This window comes from Tauraco erythrolophus, chromosome 5 (assembly GCF_009769465.1).
Source record: "Tauraco erythrolophus isolate bTauEry1 chromosome 5, bTauEry1.pri, whole genome shotgun sequence".
Lineage (NCBI taxonomy): Eukaryota > Metazoa > Chordata > Aves > Musophagiformes > Musophagidae > Tauraco > Tauraco erythrolophus.
This window is the reverse complement of record NC_141469.1, coordinates 45706666-45733919: the sequence shown is the minus strand read 5'-3', so window position 1 is coordinate 45733919 and position 27254 is coordinate 45706666. Positions and strand designations below refer to the sequence as shown.

The following is a 27254-nucleotide window of genomic DNA, read 5'->3' as shown; positions in this document are numbered from 1 at the left end:
TTAAAAGAAGAATAAAAACCATAAATACTGAAATACAAATAGTTGCAAACAGTTCCATGCAATATATTTGTATTAGGCTCTGCGGTTTATGGTCATTAGTGAAGCTTCATGCAGATTCTTAATTCTCCCTTGTCAGGTCTCATACTTGTGTTGTGCATGTCATGCAGTACTTGAAGATACTGACTGCTCATTTAGCAGAATGTATGAAGATGGAAAAAATACATAATTTTGATTTGTCCGTGTTACAGCAAGTGTCACATCCAAAGCATGACTATTCGTGTAGTTAGCTGTGACTATGTAATACTGCTCTTCACAAATAAAAAAATTGTATGAACAATGAAAGTTTAGTCTGTTTTTGTATTTCTGTCATTCCTGACCAAATGAAAATGTATTTTATGTTACTTTTTGTTTTTTGAGATTATTATTAAGAAGCAGCACACAATATAGAGTTTTGATATCAGATGCTCAAATTCTATGTGGAATTTCAATGAAAAAAAACAATTGAGTAGTTGAGTAAGGATTATATTCTCCATACACCTCATACTCATTTTACACCACAGTTCTATTTGCTATCTTGAAATAAATACATTATAAAAACTAATAGTGTCATTCTGAAACTCCTAAACAAATTTGTTCAGTATTTCCTAAATAAGTGAATGACTTACATGAAATATCTACATTCAGCAAAAGAGAATAGGTGGCGAGAGCCAAAATACGGTGTAAGTAGTAGGCTTGTAGTGTTTCAGGATAAAGGAATTCTTAGCCCTGTTATTATGGCACCTTGTTCAAGGTGAAATGATGTTGACTGGAATGGAGGAGAAGAGTTCATCTCTTGCCTAGCTGCCCTCTCCTCATGCTGGTAGTCTGTTTCCAGTGCTAGTTACCTCAAGGAGAAAAGAATACTTCAGAATCCTGCTGAATTCTGTTTTCTTTCATAAAGACTTCATAAGATGAAAGTAGGAATTTTTTTTTTCTTATTCCTTACTTTGTTAAAGTGCTCTCTTGGCTTGCGTTCATATGCATGAATCATATCAGCATGGTAATTACTGTAATTAGTGGTCAGAAGTTTTTACTATTTGAAAGTGGACTCGATGGGAAAAGCTGATAAACTAGTTAAAAAAAAAAAAAGAAAATATATTGGGCAGAATAGGAAAACCAAAAGCGTCTAGAAGTGATGGTGCAGTAGTTTATATGTACTACTACTAACTTTTTCGTATTATTTTATTTAGAATTTTAAATTGCTGAGAGTGTACTAAAAAATCTAGTCCAACATTGAAAACCTTCAATGGTTATGATTTTTTAAATAAAAGCTTTTTTAGTACAAAGTTAAATGTTTATAAAGTCGACTGCAAAACTGTGGTTTGGGGTGGTTTTTTGTGCAGGGATTGTTGCTTTTTTTTTTAATTTTACCAAAGATATGTGTATTTCTATGTGTATTCTGACTCAAAAAATGTAGACTGACTCAAGACAAAGTCAGATCTTTATGGAAAATTTTTGCATCTCTGAGCACAGAGATTAAAAAAGTATCCATGTCATACTTTTGGATTTAACTACATATTCTATTCTGAAAAGATTTTTTTAATTAGAGTGTGTTGGTGGATTCTTTCCATGTTATCTTAGAAGTGAAACAGAGCAGACTTTTTCCCCCCAGTAATTAAAATCATAACGGTGTCAATATTTAAGAATACCTTTCTTATTAATAGATAATATGTATTTAAATGTTATATATATTTTATATCTAGATATTATATATAATTAGTTTTATTATTTATATATATAACATAATAAGAAATCAATGGAATTGTAATTTTAGTCTTTTGATAGACTGTAATACTAGCAGCACTTAAAAACTAGCAGCTTCCAGTGTTGTAAAACTCTTCTAACAAAATGCTTTTTTATTTTCTTGATAGAGAAAAATGAAAAAGGTAGTGTGAAAGCAGGCAATCTGAAGTACAAAGAAGAACCATCAAAACTGCTATCTGGAAACAAATTTCAAGAGCGTTATTTTGTGTTACGGGAAGGAAACTTGCTTCTTTATAAGGATATGAAGGTACAACAGACAAACTTCACCAAAATCTTAAGCACTCATTTAAGCTTTCCTTTTCATAAGAAAAAGAGAAGAAAGTCAAACAGATCAACTTTTCTGATATTAAATGACATCTTCTAGAGTTGTTGGTTGAAGTCCAAGATTTTTATCTTAAGATTTCACAGATGCTTTAGTAAAAGTAGTGTGTGTCAGTTGCTCGTTTAGCTATTGTAATTATGCACTACTATAAGCTTTAAAATATAAAAATAAACCCATATTTAGGAATGCTTTCAGCTTGTGCTGTGACTAAGTTTTTTGAAAACCTACCGTAGAGAGCAGTAGGAGAAGTAATTGTAGAATCATAGAATGGTTTGAGTTGGAAAGGATCTTAAAAATTCTCTAGTTTCATGCCTCCTGCCATGGACAGGGACACCATCCATGTTAGACCAGGTTGCTCAAAGCCACATCCACCCTGGCCTTGAACACTTCCAGGGATGGGGCAGACACAACTTCTCTGGGCAGTCTGTTCCAGTGCTTCACCACTCTCATAGTAAAGAATTTCTTCCTTATATCCAATCAAAATCTACCCTCTTTCAGTTTAAAGCCGTTACTCTTTGTCCTATTACTACCTGCCCTTGATAGAAGTCCCTCTCCAGCTTTCTTGCAGGCCCCCTTTATGTACTGGAAGGCTGCTGTAAGGCTTCCCCAGAGCTTTCTCTTCTCCAGGCTGAACAACCCCAACTCTCTGTGTGTCTTAATATGGAACTTAAGTGAACTGCATGCTGTTTTTCCTCTGTGTCTCACACAAAGCCTTTAGAGATTAGAAGCAACAAGGTTCTTATACCTACAAATGTCATGATAGAGATTCTAGGAAACAATAACTCAATATACTAGCAAAATCTTCCCCTGCTTCCCAACAACAGTTTTTGGATGTATTCTCAGTCCTCCAAAAACTAGTATTGATAATTAGAACGTACCTCTGAATTCGACAGAAGCAAATTTAGGCATGCTTAATAGCATAGTGTGTTCAGTTTTGAAATATTTCATGAGAGGTTTTTTTACAGAATATTTTTGGGTGTACGCAGCTTGTATTAAAGTATAAAACTAAATAATATGCATCATGAACTATGTTTTCATTTCAGTTTTGATAATTTCTGGTTTAAAAAAATATCTCTTAAAGTGCTTTTTTTTTTCTGACTGCTGGTTTTGCCCATGCGCTAGATATAGGTATATACTTGCTGACCTTCATAAAGCTGTGGGGTTTTTTTTAAAGACACATCCGTTGCTCAAGTAAGCTAATGCAGAAGAGTTACTGTGTCTTCTTGTGATACTGTGGATAGAATCTTAATTAGAATGACCCCAGAATGTCAAAAATAGCGTCTCATAATTTAGTGCTAAAACTCAAATTGGCACATCTATGAGAATAAATTAATATGCTTGTAAAACCTTAATTAGTATCTTGGAAAGAGTTTGATAGGATTGTTGAACTACTTTACAATATGCTTTTTTTAAACCACTCTGATTTATAAAAAAAACATTTATTTCCCAACTCAGGTGTAGTTTTGAACAGTGTTACTTTTAAATGACTTTACATTTGTTTTTTAAAAAAAACAAATGGAAGTACTATTCTGACAAAATATTATATCTCAGTTCGTTTTATTTTCTTTTGAGATGTTCGTCTACCACTAATAATCTTGGTTTAATTTTAGCCATATTTAGAAATGAATAGTAGGAAAGCTTGACATTGCAGATGGGAAATTGTATTTAATAAGACTGCATGTACTAATTAATTTATAAATTCTCATTAACAGCAAATTAAGTTTGTATATGCAGGTGGAGATACATTCTGTTAAGTGTTTCACTTGTTCAAGAGCAATTATCAAAAAAGTGAAAAGTTTCCATGATACTGTATGTTAAATTACAATATTGTGCTAATTGACTGAAATAGCATACCACTTTAATGTGCTGCTGTTAAGAGATAAGCTTCCACACAAACAAATGGCGTCCTCAAGGTACGTTTTTGTGAGAGGTGGTGGTGGTTGTTTGACTCAATAGTACGTTTCGTAGAGGTGTTTTTTCGTACTGGCATTACTGTTGCTTTGAGAGGGAAGTTACCCAAGATGACCAACCATAAAACTGTTTTGTAGATTGTTTTGTTTTGTTTTCTTAAATGTTTATGCCATCTCAGATTCTGTCTTTCCCCACACTGGGGTGTAAGAGGTTGAAAGCTGAAGAGGGAGAAATTGAGAATCCAGGACAGTAAACACTATAGAGTAGCTTTATGTACTGGGATTGTATAATCCAAGATTTGTTAAGTTTTCTAAATAGAAAGCTAAAACACTTGACCTAAAAGTACTAAAGAGGTGTTACTGTTTTCTGTAGTAGAGTAGCATACATGAGAATTTTATTGTTTCCTTTCAGCATTTCATCCTCCAGGCGTGTTCAGTTTTCATAACTGGTGTGGACACGTTTCTGTTGTAGGTTGGTGAAAGGTAGTTTGTTCAAGAGGAACAAGGAAGGAAGGAATCTTTGATCTCTAGTCCAACTTCCTGTTCACAGAAGGGCTGGCAACTGAGGTCAGAACAGGTTGCTCAGGGCTCGATCCAGTTAAGTCTTGAAAACCCCCTAAAATGGACGTTGCACAACTGTCCTGGTTTCAGCTGGTACACAGTTAGTTGTTCTTTTTAGGAGCTAGAAGAGCTCCGTGTTTCAGTTTTAGTCTGGGACTCGTTATGAGAGGAATGCTGACAGCACACTGATGTTTATAGTTGGTGCTGAGACCTCAAGGACTTTCCAGGTGCCGTGTTCTTGCCAGTGTGCAGGAGCACAACAGGCTGAGGGAGCATGGCTGGGACGGAGGGTCCACAACTGTCCTTATGATTTGAACTGAGACTTAGGATGGAGGGCTAAATTGGCCAATGGAGTATTCCAAATCATGCAATGTCATGCCCAGTATAAAGATGAGAGTTAACTGGGAAAAAGGGCCTTTGCTCTTCCGAGGGTTCTTACACTCGCAGTGCACTCTCTCCTTCTCACCCCCCACCCCACCTCTTATCAGGCCTCTCGCTCATTCGGGATTGTGGTGTCAGGACTTAGCTGTTTCCAGATCTTTAGTCTGGGTTGGAATGGGTCTTGGTCACCAGGTGGTGAGCAATTACACTGCTCATCACTTGTTTGTATATGTTATTATCATTATAAATACGTATATATTCATATATCATAGAATCATAGAATCATAGAATGGTTAGGGCTGGAAGGGACCTTCAAAGGTCGTCTAGTCCAACCCCCCTGCAAGGAACAGGGATATCTCCAGCTAGATCAGGTTGCTCAGGGCCTCGTCCAACCTGGCCTTGAAAGTCTCCAGGGATGGAGCATCCACCACCTCTCTGGGCAACCTGTTCCAGTGTTCTACAACTCTCATGGTAAAAAATTTTTTCCTAATATCCAATCTGAATCTACCTCCCTCTATTTTAAAACCATTACCCCTTGTCCTATCACAACAGGCCCTCCTGAATAGCCTCTCCCCATCTTTCCTGTAGGCCCCCTTGAAGTACTGGAAGACCGCTATAAGGTCACCCCGGAGCCTCCTCTTCTCCAGGCTGAACAGCCCCAACTCTTTCAGCCTGTCCTCATAGGAAAGGTGCTCCAGCCCTCTTACCATCTTCGTGGCCCTCCTCTGGACCCTCTCCAACTGGTCCATGTCCTTCTTATGTTGGGGGCTCCAGAACTGGACGCAGTACTCCAGGTGAGGTCTCACGAGGGCAGAGTAGAGGGGAAGAATCACCTCTCTCGACCTGCTGGCCACGCTCCTCTTGATGCAGCCCAGGACGCGGTTGGCCTTCTGGGCCGCAAGAGCACATTGCCGGCTCATATTGAGCTTCTCGTCCACCAGTACTCCCAAGTCCTTCTCCTCAGGGCTGCTCTCGATCCATTCTCCGCCCAGTCTGTATTTGTGCCTGGGATTGCCACGACCCAGATGTAGGACCTTGCATTTGGCCTGGTTGAACTTCATGAGGTTGGTACAGGCCCACCTCTCCAGCCTGTCGAGGTCCCTCTGGATGGCATCCCTCCCTTCCAGCGTGTCAACAGCACCACACAGCTTGGTGTCATCGGCGAACTTGCTGAGGGTGCACTCCATGCCACTGTCCACGTCACCGACAAAGATGTTGAAGAGGGCCGGGCCCAACACGGACCCCTGAGGGACGCCACTCGTGACCGGTCTCCACTTGGACATCGAGCCGTTGACCACTACTCTCTGAGTGCGGCCATTGAGCCAATTCCTTATCCACCGAGTGGTCCATCCATCAAACCCATGCCTCTCTAGTTTAGAGAGAAGAATGTCGTGCGGGACAGTGTCAAAAGCTTTGCACAAGTCCGGGTAGATGATATCCATTGGTCGACCCTTGTCCACCGATGCTGTCACCCCATCATAAAAGGCCACCAAGTTGGTCAGGCACGATCTGCCTTTGGTGAAGCCATGTTGGCTGTCACCCACCACCTCCTTGCTCTTCATGTGCCTTAGCATGGTTCCCAGGAGAATCTGCTCCATGACCTTGCCAGGCACAGAGGTGAGGCTGACCGGCCTGTAGTTGCCCGGGTCCTCCTTGTTCCCCTTTTTAAAAATGGGGGTTATGTTCCCTCTCTTCCAGTCATCGGGGACCTCGCCAGACCGCCACGACTTCTCAAATACAATGGCCAGTGACTTGGCAACTTCATCCGCCAGTTCCTTCAGGACCCGCAGATGGATCTCATCAGGTCCCATGGACTTGTGCACCTTCAAGTTCCTCAGATGTTCCCGAACCTGCTCTTCAAGTACAGTGGGCGGTGGTTCATCCTCACAGTCCCTGCTAGTTCTTTCCACAGCTTGGGCAGTAAGACAAGAGGCTTTATCAGTGAAAACTGAGGTGAAAAAGTCATTGAGTACCTCAGCCTTCTCTATGTCCCGGGTAACCGGAGCACCAGTATCCTTCCAGAGGGGGCCTACGTTCTCCTTGGACTTCCTTTTGTCCCCTACATACCTATAGAAGCTTTTCTTATTGCTTTTTATATCCCTTGCCAAATTTAATTCCTTCAGGGCTTTAGCCTTCCTCACTTGATCCCTGGTCACTCGTACAGCTTCTCTGTATTCCTCCCAGGCTATCTGTCTCCGCTTCCACCCTCTATAGGCTAACCTCTTCATTTTCAGTTGGTCCAGGAGCTCCTTGCTCATCCACGCGGGCTTCCTGGTCTTTTTGCCCGACTTGTTCTTCATCGGGATGCACCTCTGCTGAGCTTGGAGGAGGTGCTCCTTGAATGTGGACCAACTTTCCTGGGCCCCTCGTCCCTCCAGGGCCGCCTCCCATGGCACTTTGCCCATCAGGTCCTTGAAGAGGCCGAAGTCCGCCTTCCTGAAGTCTAGGGCACAGAGCTTGCTGTATAGTTTCCTTGCTGCCCCATGGATCTTGAACTCCACCGTGTCATGGTCACTGCAGCCAAGGCTATCCTTAAGTGTCACATCGCCTACCAGTCCCTCTTTGTTGGTGAGCACAAGGTCGAGCATGGCACCCCTCCTTGTCGGCTCCTCTATCACCTGCAGGAGGAAGTTGTCGTCCACGCATTCCAGGAACCTCCTGGACTGCCTGTGCCCTGCCGTATTGTCTCTCCAACAGATGTCAGGGTGGTTGAAGTCCCCCATGAGGACCAGGGCTTGTGACCGCGAGGCTGCTTCTATCTGGCTATAAAGCGCCTCGTCTGCTCTGTCCTCCTGGCCAGGTGGCCTGTAACAGACCCCTACTGTAACATCCCCTATCCGTCCCCGTCCTCTAATCTTGACCCATAAGCTCTCTGTCAGCTCCTCCTCCAACCCCAGGCGAAGCTCCACGCACTCCAGCCGGTTGCTGACGTAGAGAGCGACACCCCCTCCTCGTCTCCCCTTCCTGTCCTTTCTAAAAAGCTTATACCCCTCCATGTTGACACTCCAGTCATAGGAGTCGTCCCACCACGTCTCCGTGATGCCAATAAGGTCGTAGCCCTGCTCATGTGCACGCATCTCCAGCTCATCCTGTTTATTTCCCATGCTGCGTGCGTTGGTGTACATACACTTCAGCTGGGCCTCCGACAAAGCCGACTCTCTGGCTGGAGCGACAGGGGTTCTCTTGGACGGCAGTGTAAGATCGTTCGAACATACCTGCGATCCTTCCTCAGCTTCTGGACCCTCGGTGCTGGCACTGGTGCCATGCTGACAGCGGTATAAATCTGACTTCTTGGCTGGAGTGGCTGGAATTCCCTTCTTCTGTTCTACAGGTATTTCCAGCATATCTTTACCATTCTTGATATTCCCCCCTTCCCTCTTCAAATCTAGTTTAAAGCCCTGCCAATGAGCCCTGCTAGCTTTTGAGCTAAGACCCGGGTTCCCTACTATATTAGTAGTAGTATTAAATTGTACTTATCTCTACCCGCAAACCTCTTTCCCTTTTCCTCTTTAATTTTCTTCCTCATCCCCTGTGGCTAGGGGAGGGTGAGTTAGTGACTGTATGGCGTTTAGTTTCTGGCCAGCCTAAACCACAACAACCTCTCTGTGTAGCCTGTTGCGGTACCAGACTGTCTTCATCAGGAAAAGTTTCTCCCTATATTTAGTCATCTTCTCATGATGGGAGGAGCCTCACTTTTCTTCCCTGAAGGTGCTGGGAGGCTGCTGTTAGGTCAGCCTCTCCTCACAGGGTAAGTGCTCCAGCCCCTAGGCAGTTTGGTGGGCCTCTGTGAATTTACTCCAGTTTATTGATTCTCTCTTATTCTACTGGGTGAAGGATGAAGGATTGCAGATGCAGTTTCACAAGTGCTGAGGGGAGGGAGAAAATCACTCTCCTCAGGCTATCAGCTGTGCTTTTGCCAACACAGCCCAGGAGACCTTCTTTGCTGCCAGGACACACTGCTGGCTTATAGCCCAGCTTGCCACCTACCAGGACCCTCAGGTCTTTCTCAGCAGAGCTGCTCCCCAGTCTGTGTCATTGCAGGGTTTCTTTCCTTCTCCAGTGCAGGATTCTGTATTTATCATTGTTGAATTTCATAAGATTCCTGTTGGCCCATTTCTTTGATCTGTATAGGTCCCTCTGGAAGTCAGCCCTGCCTCCAGGCATATCGACTGGTCCTTTGGGTTGTTATGAAAACTTGATTGACTCCACCAGGTCATTGATAAAGATGTCAAGAAGGGCATGTCCCAGGATAGACCACTGCAGTACTCACCTTGTCATAGGTCTGCGGTTAGACTATGTCTGTTTAACCATCACTCCCTGAGTCTGATTGTGCAGCTAGCTTTTTACTGATGTAGATATCCACCCATCCAGACAGTAACATCCCAACTTGGATAGAAGAATATTGTGGGAGATAGCGTGAGAAGCCTTGATAAAGCTGAGGTAACTGACATCCACTACTCACCTCTCATCCACAAATCTAGTCATTTTGTTGTAGAAATCAATCACGTTGTTCATGCTGTGTGTTTTCAGTAGCGTCTTCTCTTCCACATACTCAGAAACATGCTCAAAGAAAACTCACTCCAGGATTTCCCCAGGGACTGAAATGAGGCTGGCAGGCAACTAGTTCTTCAAGTCGTCTTTTCAGCTTTTATCGAGGATGGATGCAATGTTTTCCCTTTTCCAGTTACTGGCAATTGCTCATGATTTCTGATGCTTCTGAGATGACAGAGCAGTGTTTCAAGGCTGTCAGCCAGCACACTCAGAAACCTTGCATGCAGCCTGACTGGGCCAGTGGACTTGCACAACTTAAATTCTCTCAGGTCTTTCCTGACTCAATCAGTGCTCCTCTGGTGCAGTTGTTACTCTCTTCCTTGAACTCTGTCTGTAAGCGTAGAGGCCTAGGAGACCTTGCTTGTGTGAAGACTGATGCAAAGATGATGTTGAGTTATCCTAGCCTTAACCTGCTAGTTGCTATTCACCCTCCCTGTTCAGCATTGAGTCTACATTTTTCTTGTTCAGCCTTTTACTACTAAGGTAACCACATGGAAGCTCTTCGTGTTACCCTTAATGTCCATAGCAGGTCTAAATTCCAAATAAGCTTTGGCTTTCGAAACACCGTATCTACGTGTCCTGGGCAGTATTTCTAAATTTCTTCCTTCATAGTCTCGCCCTGCTTCCACCTCCTGTATACTGCCTTTGTCTGCGTTGGAGCTCCACCATGAGCTACCTATTTACGTGGACTTGTCTCCTGATAAATCTACTTGTTTTCCTGAGTGTTGGGATGAACTGTTCTTATTCTTGGAGAATGCTGTCCTTAAAGACCTACCAGCTTTCCTGAGCTCCTTCACCCTTCGGAGTTGCCTGCTCCTGTGGACTTGCACTTATCGGTTCCTTCAATAAGCCAAATGTTGCTTTTCTGATCTCTGTGGTCTGTCTTCTGCTAATTTGTCATCTTTTTTACCCTCAAGATCTTGAGCGGTACTATTTCATGGTAACTATGGCCAATACTACCATTATGTCACATCCCTGATCAGTTCTTCCTGGTCTATGAATAGCAGATCCATCTGTGCATCACTGCTTGTTGGTCCATCCAGTACTGCTGTCCAGAAGTTGCCAGATACCTTCCAGAAATCAGCTGGATTGCTTATGGCCCACTATTGCCCTTCCAGAAGATATCAGGGAGAGCGAAGCCCTTCCTTCCCCATCCCTTACCCCATAAGAGTCAGGATCTGTTATCCAGAGACTTGCTTGGGTTTAAAGACTTTGTTTGCATTTTTTTCCATCCTGATGGGGTGATCTGAAGCAAATACTCACCATGATATTATCAGTCCCATAGAAGAGCTCCTTTAACAGAGGGTAGCCCCACTCCTCATCTTCCCTGACTGTCTCTCTTGAAGAGCTTGTGTCCGTATATTACAGCACTCTGGTTTTGTGAATTTTACGTCTTCATTATTCAAATTGTGTTACTTTTGTAACTTCATGTGGACCTCAAGTTCTTAATTAGTCTGCTACCAGTAGTAGTGATTGGCATACTTTGTTAATAGGAAAGAAAGAGATAAAAAGCGTAATGATCTGTTAGAAAAGAGGGGTGCAGCCCATGAAAGAAGCTTGTGAAGACAGTCATGTGGCATTTTCTTTCACACATTCCTGGTACAATAATTAGAATCTTATTTTATTTGCAGGCTAGCAAACCTGAAAAAGTGTTACCTGTCAATTCTATGAAGCTTTATGTTGGAGTGAAAAAGAAAATGAAGCCACCAACAAAGTAAGAATAGAAAAGAAAATAAGTTAAACGCTGTGTAAAGGTACTTGTAGTGTCATCAAGAAAGGGGGACACAAAACATTGTGGAACAAGGAAAAGTCAAGAAGCCAATTGAAGTATGCTGAATTAAATTACCCTCTATAATATTATTTGTTTTGTTTCTATCTCTTGTTTTGTGTTCCATGTTAACTCTTCTGTGCTAGGAAATTACTTTATTGATTTGCTTTACTTAATCTTAAGTGCATTATCTCTTACGGATATGTTTGCTGCTAGCTCACTTAATTTTGTAGTATGTGTCCTGCATTTTGTTGACAGGCACACCTTTGTTGCACCAAGAAAAAGAGGGAAGAGAAAACCAACTAGTCATGGCCTTTAGTGACAGTCCCCGTTGTTCAATTTTGATTTTCCTTCTTCAGAATCCTTGTTATTTTGATGTTTCTTCTTCTAGCTGAAGACTAAAGTGCCCTTTACATATATCAGTGACTATGTCTCTGGAAAAGAGCAGTGAAAAATGACACCACTTTTCCTCAGATGTTTCTAGTACTTGTTCGGTCAAACCTTTGAGATACTGAGACAATGTACATGGAATCCTCTTGGGATAGGAACCTAAGCTGGCTGTAGTCTTTGAACATGTCTGCTTGAACTTTTTCTTTACGGTTGGCATATCAAAACACCCCAAAAAGGCCTGTAAATTTCAAAGCTTAGTTCTGTTAGAGAAAAAGTTGTTGGTGGTTTTTCTTTTTGGGTTAAGCACAGACTGAGTAGGAGATTAGTCCAAAATACGAATAAAAAGATAAGTAAAGGAGTCTTTGCAGGTAGGTTCTTTCCTTGAGGTTTATTTTCAGTCTGCTTTCAAAAGCAGACTTTGCAAAGTCTCTTCTGGATCTCCAGGAGTGTCTGTTTCTTTTACCTCGGAGTCTTCATTGTGCATCTACTCCCTTTTTTTTTCAGCAATTTTAAGATCTCTGTAGACTTGTGTGATTCCTTCTGTTTATAGGATAAGCATACCAGTCTTCCTTCTGTGACTTCCACACTGTAGTAGACTCTTTGCTAAGCACCGTCTTAGCAGTTTTACTTCCAGTAGCTTTCAGAAAATAAAACCGCAGCCAAAATGAGGCAAGTAGTTAGCTATCATCTGCAGGGCTTGGCTATAACCCTTTGTTCAGAACAGAATTTTAATCAATGCCTGTGAATCAGCTGCGAGAAAATGAGCAAAATCCATCATCAAAACCACAATTTAATTCTAGATTTGCAGTGCACATTTAAACTTTGTAATTTTTTTTTTCTTTTTCCCTGCTTAAAAGCACTGTATACAGATAATGGATCTCTGCAGTTTGAGGAATATGTCCCTGTCTTCAGTTTCTGGAACTAATTTTTGAAAATTTTATTTGTTTCAGCTGGGGACTTGCAATATTTTCTGAAAAGCACCAGTGGTAGGTAAACATGGGACACATGATTGATTTAACTTTGATGTTTAATATTTGTTGAAGTCTTCATTTTCAAAATAAGAATGTTTGAAAACTAATGGACATTATTTTACTTGCATGTTGACTTTTTGCTATGTTTTTCTTAATTAAATAAACAGTCTTAGTTCATATGTTTTGGTAATCTTTTAGAGTTAGGTGTCTCTCTCCTTTCTGTGGACATAAAGTAAACAATTTTCATAAATTTAGAATGATAGTTTTTTTTAAACCTATCTACATACTTTAAATGAAGCACATGCATTGCCCTCAGAGTAAAGTGATAAGTATTTGCTTTTCCCTATCTTTTTATGGGGAATTAATAATAACTATAGATAACATGCATAAATGAATGTAAGCACTATCTGAAGTTGTTTAAAAGCCTATTCCTTAATATGTTCAATTGCAACAGGAGTTACTGTTGTTTCTCTTGTTAATTATATTTGTGTTCTAGGTATATATGTTGTGATGGACAAAATGCGCAGATGGAGTGGATGATCAGCATTTTTACTGCACAGGTACTAATCTGATCAAAGAAATGTACCTTTTACTGCTGTTATGAAAATTCCATTGACAATGATATGTATCTGTTACGGCTATGTTATGGATAAAGTTGCAAAACCTTCAAAGTTTCCGAAACACTCAGTGTAACAATACTGCAAAAAGATGGGTCTTAGTCTATGAAGACTATTATTTATAATGCCATTTTCATATGAAAGGTGAGTGCTTTGAGAGTAAGGGAGAAGAACATTCCATCTGGCATCTTTTTTTTCTTTTTAATCATAGAGTGGTTTGGGTTGGAAGGGACCTTGGACCAGGGTTCCCTGCCTGCTTGAACAATTTCTCTGTGTTCCTCCCAGGCTACCTGTCCTTGCTTCCACCCTCTGTAGGCTTCCTGTTTGTGTTTGGTTTTTTGCTACTGTGTTACAGAGAATCTGGTTAAAGAAAAACAAGTTATTTCTTTTGCAGTAATAAACTATTTTTGGTGAAATGTTGGCCATTGACATAAAGGGTGTGTCTGTGTGCCACAAAGCCTGAGTGCTCTTTCTCTGCTCGCTAGTTTGTGTGCTGCATGCAAAGTAGTTGTGAAAGTAGTGTCCTGTTTGAAAACATAGTGGTGTGAACTAGCCCTGTTGAAGAGCTGTGCTGATACAGCTGGTATCCAGGTTAGCTTAGTTAACACTGAAAGTTCATTGCGTTGGATAGGCATTATCCTAAATTAAGTAATCCTGCTTGCTACTAGATTGTGAGTAAGCAGGGTGTATGTTTGAGTGCTGTATAACACATCCTTGCAAATGGAGTTTAATATTTACATAGGAGGAAGTGGGAGTAAGAGAAATGGGAAGAATTCAACCTGACAGGAGACTGAAATATAGTTTCAGATTTTTAAAGGAGTTCCTATTTGTGTCAGGTTTTTTTTTCCCCATGACATTCAAGGAACTTCAGGGAATATCACTGTGAATAAACATCACTGAATGTATGATTACTTCTAAGCTTTGCATATCGCATAAAGTGGACTAGGCACAAGACTGTTGCAATGTGTACTACTTAGAGGCTTTCTAAAACAGAATCTGACCTTCACAAATAGTACGAGAAGTATAGTGCTTGCCTTGTAAGTAAGACTTCCAAATTTATGTCTTATTCAGCTCCTTTAACTGAAGTAACTATTGTAGTTTCTATGGAAACAGCCACTGCTCATGGCGTACATCTCATGGGCATATCATGAGCGGTGTCACAACAGATAGGCTCAGAGGCTACTTACAAGTAACTCATACAAGCTTGGTAACTGTTGAAGTCCTTTTGACGTAAAATCACAAGAAAGACAATCTATTAGAATTCTGCTCAGGTAGTGTGGTATGTAGAATGTTCCTCTGACAATGTAGATAAAAAAACTGAGACACACTGTTCAATGTTCATGATATTATTTCTAACAAAAAAAAAAATCATTTCATATGCAATTTTCTTAAAAAAATTGCTCTGAATTAATACTTTTTTTCTTTTAAAAAAACGTCGTTCCAATGAATGAACAGTATGATGAATTAGCAATACTATTGAGCTACATTGGAAAGGTTTTGGGGTTTTAGTTTGTTTTGGTTACTTTTTTGTGGAGTTTGGTTGTTTATTTTTTTTAATCAGCATTCTGGATATCAGTAAGGTTGTCAGTCTTTGAATTAAGTGCTAATGATGCAGATTTGCTGTGTTTTTCTTACTATAATCTACTGCTTTAAATATAATTTACGGTGAAATTCTTGAGAACACAATGGTTCATGTTGCTGAAGCTTACTAGAAGATCTCCAAATGTTTGTATCAAGCAGCAGCAGGCAATTATTATCACATAATCCCATTCTAAACTAGAAAACAAAATGTCAGCTGAGGTTATTTCTAGTTAGGGTTTTCAAACTGAGATCATCTTTAGGGAATATAACTTGTCTTTTACCTTATCTGTTATCACAGTATTTGAACACCTGTATGTTAGAGAGGCTGCAGGCAGCACATTTTGTTGGAATATCTTAGATTACAAATTAAAAAATACTGTGAAGTAGGTTTTGAAGTGTTAAGACATTGACGTTTAATGATCCGGTCCAATTAGGAGGGAGATAAATATACGTTACTGTGCACTGCAGCGTCTGAGCAGAATAAGACTTTATTGGTAATTAATATTGGTAAGATAGTAGTACTATTGCTAGCTTTCTTCCTCACTCCTCCCTGTTTTCTGATAGTATTTATTCTTGTAGTATAAGTAGTGTAGAGAATATCAACAGCAAAGTGTATGTACCACTGTAATCTAGTAACAAGAGCACTTCTGATGCAGAAAGTCGAGCTAGGCCGGAGGTTATTGATCTTGTACTTCAAGCTGGTAAATAGTAAGAAGGTTTGAAGCAGGACCATTGTTTTTTTTCCATTCTATGCAAAATTATCCTGAAAAGTATGGCTGAAGCTTGATTATTGAATTATAGAATAGTTTTGTACAAAATCACTTAATAGCATACATAGCATACAGTTGGAAGTAATTAATTGATATGAAGATGGACACACTAATATTCTTCCAGTTCCATTTTCTTTGGTCAACTTTAGAGACATGTTATACTACCATGAGGTGCAGTTGAGCAGATAGGTTGAAACTGCGAATACATACATTTATTAGGTGGCCTAATACGTTGCTAGTATTTCTGGTGTACTTTCCCAGGGTTCTGTTTTTTGAAATGTTACAGACACTAAAGGGAAATCAGGTTGCTTAATTGAGAGATAGTTTCTGTAAGCTTGCTGAGAACTAAGGGAGGCTGTTTCCTTCATCACCTGATTTAAAGTTTATCAGTGACTTTCTGAATAGCATCTGCTTCTTGTATCTTGGTCCACAATAGATGAGTTGTGGTTGGCAAGGCCTGCTCTTTCAGAGAATATCTTCTCAGTATTTCATTGGCAGAAAATGTTCTTAATGCTCATTGGGGAGAACTCTTATAAGAGGCTTCTACATCACATTGGTCATCACCATGTGAAGAACTACTTTTTCTGAATTTGGAATTGGGGCTTTGGATTCCTAGACTGCTATTCTAAGTTAATAATCATTGATTCTGATGGCTTTTTAATAGTAATGCTATTTTATTTGCAGTCCATCTGCAAGTGTGATCACAGCTCCATAACTGGATTTTTATATACAGTCTTGAAGAGACTTCTTACTTCATAGATTTGGAAGATTGAATACCATTAAAAAAAATTAATGGCACTGAAGATCCTGAAACCTGTGAAAATAAATCTATTACAGACTTGGACAGTGTCACAGAATTGTTTAGGTTGGAAGGGACCTCTGAGCATTATCTAGTCAAATCCCTCTATTCAAAGCAGGGTCAGCTAGAGCAGGTTGCTCAGGACTGTGTCCAGTCAGGTTTGAATAACTGGAGACTGCACAACCTTTTTGGACAATGTGTTCCAGTATTTAACCACTGCCACAGTAGAAAAGGGTTGTTTTTTTTCTTATGTTCAGACAGAATGTCTTGTTTCCTGTTTATTGTAACTGATGCTTTGAATTAGTGTTTTGCCAATATTTACACAAAGCACTCTCAGCTTTCATTAGAGTTCCTTTGCAGTTCTGGCTTGCCAGTTTCCTTTGGACTTGTGCTGATTTAGCTTCATGCGCTCGCCTCCAAGCTTTAGAAGCTATCCTTCCATAGGCCTCAAACATCTTCTTTGATTCACAGAATCTCATGTTGAAGCTTTTTCGGGAAAGTGCTCTTACACTACCTTGTGCTCAGAGCTGTCTTCCTGATTACCGTTAACATCACCAGAGGACTCTGTGAGCTTCAAGCACCTGTGCTCAAATTTCTACATGTGAAATTCTACATGATCTTCTAATGAAAGTTCTTTAGAGACCTCTTACAGAAAGAGATTTTAACATTTTATTTGAAATATTCAGTTAATGATTTTTTTTTCCTTCCCTTCTTTTCCCAGTCATGTTTTTCACTCAGAATGAAGCTGCACACTTTGGAGTGCTCCCCAAAACTGACCTGTTTCGTGTAGCTAAAGCAAAGACTATTATTGAAGCCATGTCTGTTTATTTGTAGATTATGTTTTTGGAGCATTCAGAATGTCAAGCCATTTCCTTTTGAATAACGCATTATGTTATTGTACGTTAAGCAATTATTTTCTCCTGAATTATTAACATAAGTTTTGAAACACTTGTTTGCAAATTGGGGTAATTTTATTTTATTTCAGAAACTTTTGTTGTGACTCCTGAAAGCATGCTTATGTGGAATTTTGAAATTCTGAATCAAGTCAATGTGTGTCTTGTTTGATGATATTTTCTAGTCTGAGAAGATAATTGGATTAATATGGAGGGAAGGTGTTTGGTACATGAAAATTGTATAGGCACGTTTTGATTCTGGTCATTCAAGATTGTGCAGCACTTACAAAATATTAACATAATTTTAAGCACCATGGTGTTTTCCCCCTTCACTCACAAGAAGAGGGCATGGTGTTGTGCAGCTTTTTCCAAGAGAGTTTTACATACAAAAGAATGTTGTGTATTTATTAATGAAATTCCACACAAAAAATAAGAAATTGTTTTGTTCTTCAGCATGCAGATCTATGGCCACCTGCTGGAAAAGCAAGAAAACAGTCTATAACTAAAAGTCCAAAGGTCGGAGGCTTACCACTAATTCCCATTCAACAGGAGAAGAACACTTGTAAAATCAGAGGGAGTACAGAAGTAAGTGAGGTTTAAACTTTGTGTAGAACTTCTAACCACAATACTGTACTTTTAAATAGTCCAGTAATAATGAGCTCTCTTGAGCTGGATAAATATACAATGTAGATGCTTATTATCAATGTCTTTTTCATTGTTTTGTCATTAAAGGAACAGTTAGGACAATTTAATATAAAAAAACATTCTGACCTAACTTGCGTCACCTCTTTGGTTGTTCAGTAAATCATAGTGGATTTTTATTTGTTTGGGATTTTTTTTTTGAGCAAGGATATTCATTAGAAGTTAATAGGACTTTTACCTGGAAATATAATGCACGTTATTGCAGTTTTGTTTTAATAAGGTCCTTGAAAACTGTCCTGTATGCGTATTCTACCGTGTCTTTTCTTCTGTCTAAAATAACCTGAAGGGAGCCTACAAGAAAGCTGGAGAGGAGCTTTTAACAAGGGAAGATAGTAATAGAACAGGGAGTAATGGCTTTAAAATGAAAGGGGGTAGATTTAGATTAGATCTAGAGGAAGAAATTTTTCACTCAGAGGGCGGTGAGGCACTGGAACAGGTTGCCCAGAGAAGTTGTGGATGCCCCATCCCTGGAAGTGTTCAAGGCCAGGTTGAATGAGGCTTTGAGCAACCTGACCTAGGGTAAGGTGTCCTTGCCTCTGACAGGGGGTTTGGAACTAGATGATCTTTACGGTCCCTTCCAACCCAAACCATTCTATGATTCCATTGTAGTCATCTCCTCTGTAAATGCAATAGAAAAGCTCTGATGGAACTAGCTGTTACACACTTAAGTTGTAATATTATTAGTCTCAATGAAGAACAAGAGGCTTTAGTTAGAACTCTTTGCAGAGACTGAGCTGTGTCCCTACATCTCTACAGCATGTGCACTAGTGATACGTCTCACACCTTACCATATTACCTTGAGGTGAATTTCTGGTATCTGCATAGAGATACTGATGCCTGTGGGGAGGACTTATTTGCCTGAGAAGCAGCAGTGGTAGTGGAGGCACTGCTGTGCTTGGGAAAATAGCGGTAACTAATCTGAATGCAGCGGAGAAAGCATGTTGAAACAAAACAGCTTGGTCCTTTGACTGTATGCAGTATTCTTTCTTGCACGTTTTAGAAGATTTTGAAGGGAGGTGGATAATATGATATGGGTTATCACTGCTTACAGACACAGTGGTTTAGGCACAGATTGGTGAAGCTAACTCAGTTCCATGGCAAACCAAAAGCAAAGGTTGTAGTGCTTTATCGAAAAGGCAACTCTATCTTTCTTTTATTATGCTTTCTTCAGGTGTTTCTGATCTGCCTTACCAAATGAGTACAATGCAATGTGAATGCAATGATGGTTTTCCTATTTTGTTTTATTTGTCCTTTTGTTTTAATATCTCTCTCAGAAAGAATTTTTGCAGTTCTTAAAGTTCCTTCTAATGGTTGCATTTTTAAAACTTTTTTGATGAAAGTAAATCATAGGTCTTGTCATTCAAATAACTTAGGTATATCTCTTACCTATCCTTTATGCAGGTACAGTTGAGATCTCCAATACATTCTTTGCGATAGCTATATATTCTAGGATAAAGGTTTTATTTGATTTTGAGCTTCATGATTGAAAATCTCTGATACCTTATAGTACTGGATTTTTTTATTATTATTTTTGTTAATAGTATGCTTCATTAGGAAGGACTCTAATGTTTTCTGCACTGCAACTTATGGAAGGTCTGCATTTGAACTTAAAAGTAGAACATCACAGTCTTCATTATTTATGCCATGACTAGATCTAGAGAAGTCTTATGCAGAGGCTATTTGCATACTTTAGGAAATTTAATATAAAATTATATAATGGAAAAAAAAAAACACTAACAATTTTTTTACATGGAAAGCCAAAACTAGAATGAACAGTAAAATGGTGGAAAGTAAGTGTATGGTATGGTTGTTAAAGAAGTTCTTTGTCCTAGGTTTTCCACAGCAGAGTCTCAGATCTATGATTCCAGGTTAGAAAATAAGTAATTTGAGTGTTACAGCAATAGGAACAGCTTGAGCTGGGGTGCCTCTGGAGACGGGACCCTGAACAAAGGAATCCCTGGGCATTTATACCCTTACAGACTATGCACCCGTTCCTCATGTGCTTTTCACATGCCTTGCACGCATCTCTTGATCCAATGGTAATCTTTGGTCTGGGGTCATCTTTGCTCCTTATTGAATTCTTTCTCCACACAGCCTGTTAGCTGTTTCTTGTCTTAATGAGTTGCAGCTTATGCTAATGGTCATGGCCCCCTTATCTTCCAGCTTGCACAGGTCTCAGGGCCTCCCTTCATGTAACTGAGCAACAGTTCAAGTTAGGTTCAACTTTGCTAGGTGATAGTTTGCAGCTAGCAGCCTAAGGTTTCAGCAAATTAGTCAAACTATTAATCTTAACAATTCTTAACAGTGCAAGCAAGACTAAAAAAAATACAGTTAAAAGAACTAGGTTACCCAAACATATTCTGCAACATGGTTTATTAAGGAGAAATATTGTAGACCAGTGTAGTCAGTAACGCAGTAGATACCCGTTTGGAGACCATGCTTTCAGTCTTTCCATGGATTTGTATACTTCGCCCACAAGCAAGAATATCTCCATTTTAGAGCTTTAGAGAGTAATAACAGGAGCAAGCATTTTCTGAAAGATGCTGGTTTATGAAAAATAGAGGTCCATTTACAGCTTAATGCATAAACTTGTAGTAGAAATGTGATGAAAGTTGTCTTCGTATAGGCAGGAAAAAAGATTGAAAGTTTTGCAAACAGTGAAAGAAGTGTAATCTTTGTGATGAGAAGATGAATAGGAAAACAACAACAACAAACCCTCAAAGATACCCCTAAACTAGTAAGTTTAATATTAGTTTTCTGTGCTAAAAAGACTATATTGAATGTCGTCTTTTTTCCCATTATTGGAAGTAATTTTATTGTGTGCTAACAAGATAAATATATAATGTAGAAAGTTTGAAAACACTGTGTAACTAAGAATTCTTCTAATAACAAATAGAATCAAAAGACTTCCATAGGCAGAAAGTCAAGAAAGGGTACCAAGAGACCTGCATGGTTAAATGGGGAACTGTTGGGCAAACTCAAGTGGAAAAAGAGTGTACAGATCATGGAAGGAGGGGCAGACCACTTCAGAGGAATATAGGTCTGCTGTCAGAGGATGTAGGGAGGCAACTAGGAAAGCTAAGACCTCCTTGGAATTAAACCTTGCAAGGAAGGTCAAGGACAACAGAAAGGGCTTCTTCAAATACATTGCAGATAAAACTAACACTAGAGGCAATGTAGGCCCACTGGTGAATGAGGAGGGTGCCCTGGTGACAGAGGATAAGAAGGCAGCAGAGTTACTGAATGCTGCCTTTGCTTCAGTCTGTACTGCTGGAGGCTATCCTGATGAGCCCCGGAACCGTGAGGCTCCTGAGGAAGTCAGGATAGAGGAGGAGTCTACCCTGGTTGATGAGGACTTGGTTAGGGACCAGTTAAGCAACCTGGCCATCCATAAATCCATGGGTCCTAATGGGATGCACCCACAGGTGCTGAGGGAGCTGGCGGATGTCATTGTCAGACCACTCGCCATCATCTTTGCTAAATCGTGGGGAACGGGAGAGGTGCCTGAGGACTGGAGGAAAGCAAATGTCACTCCGGTCTTCAAAAAGAGCAAGAAGGAAGACCCAGGTAACTATAGACTGATCAGCCTCACCTCCATCCCTGGAAAGATAATGGAACAACTTATCCTTGGTGCTGTCTCTAGGCATATCAAGGATAAGAGGGTCATTAGGGGCAGTCAACATGGCTTCACTAAGGGGAAGTCATGCTTGACAAACCTGATAGCCTTTTACAAGGACATCACCCAGTGGGTGGATGATGGTAGAGCAGTGGATGTGGTCTATCTTGACTTCAGTAAAGCATTTGACACAGTCTCCCATGGAATCCTCATAGCTAAACTGAGGAAGTGTGGTCTGGATGATTGGGTAGTGAGGTGGCTGAAGGATAGAAGCCAGAGAGTAGTGGTCAATGGGACAGAGTCCAGTCGGAGGCCTGTATCCAGTGGAGTCCCTCAAGGGTTGGTACTGGGACCTGTATTGTTCAACATATTCATCAATGACTTGGATGAGGGAATAGAGTACATGATCAGCAAGTTTGCTGATGGCACTAAACTGGGAGAAATGGCTGGCACACCTGAAGGCTGTGCTGCCATTCAGAGAGACCTGGACAGGCTGGAGAGTTGGGCGGGGAGAAATTTAATGAAATACAACAAGGGCAAGTGTAGAGTCTGGCATCTGGGTAAGAATAACCCCATGTACCAGTACAAGTTGGAGACTGAACTGTTGGGGAACAGCACAGGGGAAAGGGACCTGGAGGTCCTGGTGGACAGCAGGATGACCAGGAGCCAGCAATGTGCCCTTGTGGCCAAGAACGCCAATGGCGTCCTAGGCTGTATTAGAAGGGGTGTGGTTAGTAGGTCGAGAGAGGTTCTCCTCCCCCTCTACTCTGCCCTGGTGAGGCTGCATCTGGAATATTGTGTCCAGTTCTGGGCCCCTCAGTTCAAGAAGGACAAGGAGCTGCTTGAGAGTCCAGCGCAGGGCCACAAAGATGATTAAGGGAGTGAAGCATCTCCCTTATGAGGAAAGGCTGAGGAAGCTGGGTCTCTTTAGCTTGGAGAAGAGGAGACTGAGGGGGGACCTCATTAATGTTTATAAATATGTAAAGGGTTACTGTCATGAGGATGGAGCCAGGCTCTTCTCAGTGGCATCCAATGATAGGACAAGGAGAAATGGATACAAGCTGGAACATAAGAGGTTCCTCTTAAACATGAGGAAGAACTTCTTCCCAGTAGGGTAACAGAACACTGGAACAGGCTGCCCAGAGAGGTTGTGGAGTCTCCTCCTCTGGAGATGTTCAAAACCCGCCTGGATGTGTTCTTGTGTGATCTGATCTAGGTGGTCCTGCTCAGGCAGGGGAGATTGGACTAGATGATCCTTTGAGGTCCCTTCCAATCCCTAACATTCTGTGATTCTGTGATTTCTGCACCACTTGTTGCATACATGGATAGTGCATTTAAAATATGCCTATATCTCATATAGACTCCTTTAACTGAAATACAAATACATTGTTTTATATCTGCAGTAAGTCTGAAATTTTATGTCAAAATATGGGAAGACTGAAGAATGAGGAAGAACTTTCTCTTTCTTTCCAGCCATGGTCAAATACCATACTGTACCAGACTGACTTACAACAGGTTATACCTTTGTAGCATTTTGAAAGGAACAGTATGTCATGGGGATAATGGAGGATGCAAAGAGAGTTGTTCCATATTTTTTCGTTGTTACTGTACAGAAAAAGAAAAAATGTAGTTAGATGTACATACTATTAGCAATTTATTCACTAGTTACTTGATTAACAGGCTGAAATTTAGAAGCAAACAGCTACTTCTAACATGAAATTGTTGCTTTTTACATTAGAGGTTATTGGGAAGAAAGTATGGAGTCCAGCAGTGTAATTTATAGCATGTGACTAACAGTGGGCTGTGGGTCAAATACTAAGAAATAATATTGAGAAATTTAATGTGGCAGTTTTGTTCACACATCATTTTGATATGTTATTTATAAGGGAAATTGTGTATAACTGTAACGTTTAGTGCTCTAATTTGAATAACAGAATTTGGCTCCATCAGTTGAATATTATTAAGATGCATATGTCTGGGAATTTAGATTCTTGTATATACTGAATTCACTTTAAAAGCCCAAAATGTTGAGTAGCTGTCTGTGTTAAGGGGCTACATGCCAATATGCAAGACACTTTCAGAGAAGTAGGCAACCTTTAAATTTGAGTGCTATATTTGATCTGTTTCTACTCTCATTTTATAAAGGGCTTCTGCTATACCCAGTTTAGCAGGAGAACTAGACTGATTTCAGAAGTGTGGTCGGTATTTTTCTTCTCAAAAGATGCGAAGTTGTAGCATGATGTAAAAAATTCTGTAAATAGAAGATTGTTGCTCCTGACTGAATTGCATGACTAATCCATATCTTAGTTTGCTGAGCTTGTTGGAGTGTGTTACTTTGTTTTCTGAAAGGTACTGCATTACTCTTCACATATTGCTTCTATGTTGTCACAGATAGTCCTTTGATAATTATTTTATTAATTGAACATGAATCACTGGTGATAATCTCACTGTTTTCTTGTTCATGCAAGAACATTATTTTAAATAGAAAGAGATTATTTTAAATGGAAAAGAATAGCTTTTTCTAATATTTGACAGAACAGAACTCCTCGTATTAATGAGTCATTGGGATAGTTCCTCAGCTGCCTTGAACTTTTTTTCACTGAATACAGCTGAACACGTTAAATATTAGGATGCTTCTGGCTGGCCTAGGTAATAGCAGGAGATTATAAACTGATACTAGTTCTTACTGTTGGCAGTGGAATTTGAGTCTTCAGGCAAGCTAAAAATTGCTCCATAGCACACAGCAGTGGTAACCCACATTGCAGTATGAACTCTTTCATGCATTGTTGTTCTAGGACTTCTAATTTTTTTTGCATATCATGGCAACTGGTGCTTCGTTATTAACGGATAGTTTTAATTCTTGATGAATGCATATAGAAATACCAGCCTCCTTAATGCTAAAAGTGATATTAATAAAATAACCTCTTTATCTGCTCCTTTAAAAATTGTGATTTATATCATACAAATGTTTGTGTCTTTTATTACTGAACAGATGCTAGCTCAGGTGAAATTTCAAGAGACTGCACAAGTTTAGGCTTACTTTTATAGCTAAGATCTCTTCAATGTGAACTTATTTAATATTTACTATTTTTCTTCCTACACAGCAACTAATTTGCTGCATCAACTCATTTTTTGTAATGGGCTTACGTTTGCTGTTCTCTTGAAGAAAGAAATGTCACTTTAAAACATAGAAGGCAGATAAGAATGGTAGAGGAATATACTGTATTCTGTCTGCTCAGATGGTGTAGTAGTAGGGAGATCATTTCTTTTTGTGGAAGAACCTTATAGTCCTTGAAGAAAAGGAGGTCTTTGTCTAGTAGAAGATACTCAAAGCTGAGGGAGATTGGTTCTTTTTGCTTTTCCTGTGTGGCACTTGTTTGGTTTGGCTGGAGTTTATGGAGTTACTCATCCATAGCATATGAGCAAATTGTCTCATGGAATCTTGATACCTCTTATATGTTAAAGCACAGATGAAAAAACATTCAAACGCTAGAGAGGAGCTAGTTTAGATACATCTACATGAGTGTTATAGTTAGAATCAGGACAGCACTTTAGAAGCAAGTCTTCCAGTTGTTCCCATTTACTGTGTTTTTCTTCATATTGTGAAGTGGAGCATATGTACTTGGATTGCTTTCAGATGAAACTGAAGTTGAAGATGTTCTATAGGAGCATATCTAATGCACTGCAGCCAAAAATAGGCCTTCTGCCGGTAGGATAAAGCTAGTCTGAAGTGTATTCAAAAAAAAAAAAAGGCAACAGTCCTGAAATAGTGTTAGAGTGGGTGTCGGGTTCTCGGCACTCTTCTTTCACTATACAGATGTGCTCTTAATGGGCCACACCAGTTGCAAGTTTAGATGCAGCATTTGATTTACCTTTCATTTCCTACAGCTCAAGAGCTTGAAAACAGCCCAACAATATGGAACAGTTGCATTGCTATCAGTTTGTTGCTTTTTCTCAGTTCCAAGTATATTCCTTAAAATTGATAGCCAAAATTTGAAAAAGCATACAGTCTTTATAATTTAGAAGGTAGTACTGAACAGCTGCTGAAAATGTTTATGTAATCATGTAAAATCATCTTTCAAACATTCATGTAGCTCAACAGTTAATAGTCATTAAGTTATCAAAATTGCAACATTCTCAGTTGTATTCGTTCAATTTAAAAATTCTGAGTTTTTAAGGTTATATGGATCTGTGGTAAAACATTAAAATTTAGGCTACTGTGGTAGAATGAAAAATTAAATTGAATATATGAAAATGAATTTCTTTGTTGTCATAGTGCATTTAATTGAAAGATTTATATAATTTTCAGAAGTATTACTAATTAAGAAATATACTCACTGAAAATACTTATTAAGTGTTAAGAGCAGAAATTGTGGGAATTTAAATCTCTGTGTTGTCTCGATTCCTGAGTAAAATTGATTTTTCTTTTAAACTGTTACGTGAAACTAATGAGCAAAAATTGCCATCTAAATATTATTGAATATTGTGTTCATGTAAATGATCTTATTTCTCTTTGTGTGTTTGCTCAGAGTATAGAAATGCACTCTGGGAACCCAAAATTCAGTGAGGATCACGAAACTGACTTTCTGGAAGAAAGAAAAAACTTGAAAGAAAAAGCATCTATTGTGGCACAATGTTTGGAACGGAAAGAGGAGAAAGTGCGAAATCGTGCAAAAACACATCGGAGCTTGATCTCTGAGGATGTAAGGGCAGGAATTACTGACCAAAGACCACATAAGGCACTGAAGAAAAAAAAGAACAAAACTGCTTTGGAATTAGATAGCAAATTGCCATCTAATGTGATTCAGGAACTAAATACAGTGCTGCAGAAGAACAGAGCACTTCTTGATAACACCTCCAGATGATTTCCCGAGTCTGAAGTTGAATTATATATGCGTGTGTTCGTATTTTCTGGGCAAAAGTAGTCTCTTTTGTGTGTAGATTGTACAGTGCAGAGGAAATATAATTTGTTTATATGGAACTGTTAATTTTGTATATGTTATAATTTAAGATTGAACTGAGAGAACTGATTATGTAAAACTCTTGAAATTTGGAAGTTTTCCTGTACAGTGCAATGACACAAGGGTTTTGTCCTGTTTTTTGTTGCAGATATAATAATTCTAAGCACTATCAAAAGCTTTTTCTCTGTTTATGTTCTGTACCATCTTGTAAGTACTGGAGAGATATTGTTGGAAGGAAGACAACATATACACTGAAATTGATACTGTTGGCCTGCAATATTTTTAATTGTCTAACACTATAAAAATGAGTACCATCTGCTTTGAAAAGTGATTTTCAAATGTGATTTTTTTGTATTTAAGAAAAAAATTAATATCTGCTTCCATAGAGAAGCAGTGTGTTCTTTGACAGCAGCATGTGAAAGAATCGAGAGAGAGAGGAAAGTAGTAGATAAGACAACGTATTAGTTCTTGTGTCTCGAAACTGTATGTGTATGGTGTACGTATGATTATGACATCTAAGCAATGAGAGAAAATACTGAAGATGACATAAAGAAGTCTTCAAAGCAACATCTAATTTAAAAGGTGGTGTGGATTGGGAGAGTAGCATCATCTCTTTTTGCTCAACATGCTGAATTAATTTTATAATCAGACCTTGTTT

General features: G+C 39.5%; 1 protein-coding gene across 1 annotated transcript in view; it reads left to right on the top strand.

The window, feature by feature from the left end:
- Positions 1-26500, top strand: part of ARAP2 (ArfGAP with RhoGAP domain, ankyrin repeat and PH domain 2) — a 132524-nt gene extending 106024 nt beyond the window's left edge. Inside the window, exons 27-32 of the mRNA XM_086612484.1 lie at positions 1911-2050; positions 11160-11242; positions 12637-12672; positions 13154-13217; positions 17771-17902; positions 26165-26500. Of these exons, the coding sequence (XP_086468610.1) occupies positions 1911-2050; positions 11160-11242; positions 12637-12672; positions 13154-13217; positions 17771-17902; positions 26165-26500 (791 nt within the window). The remainder of the gene's footprint in view (positions 1-1910; positions 2051-11159; positions 11243-12636; positions 12673-13153; positions 13218-17770; positions 17903-26164) is intronic.
- Positions 26501-27254: the final 754 nt, after the last annotated feature.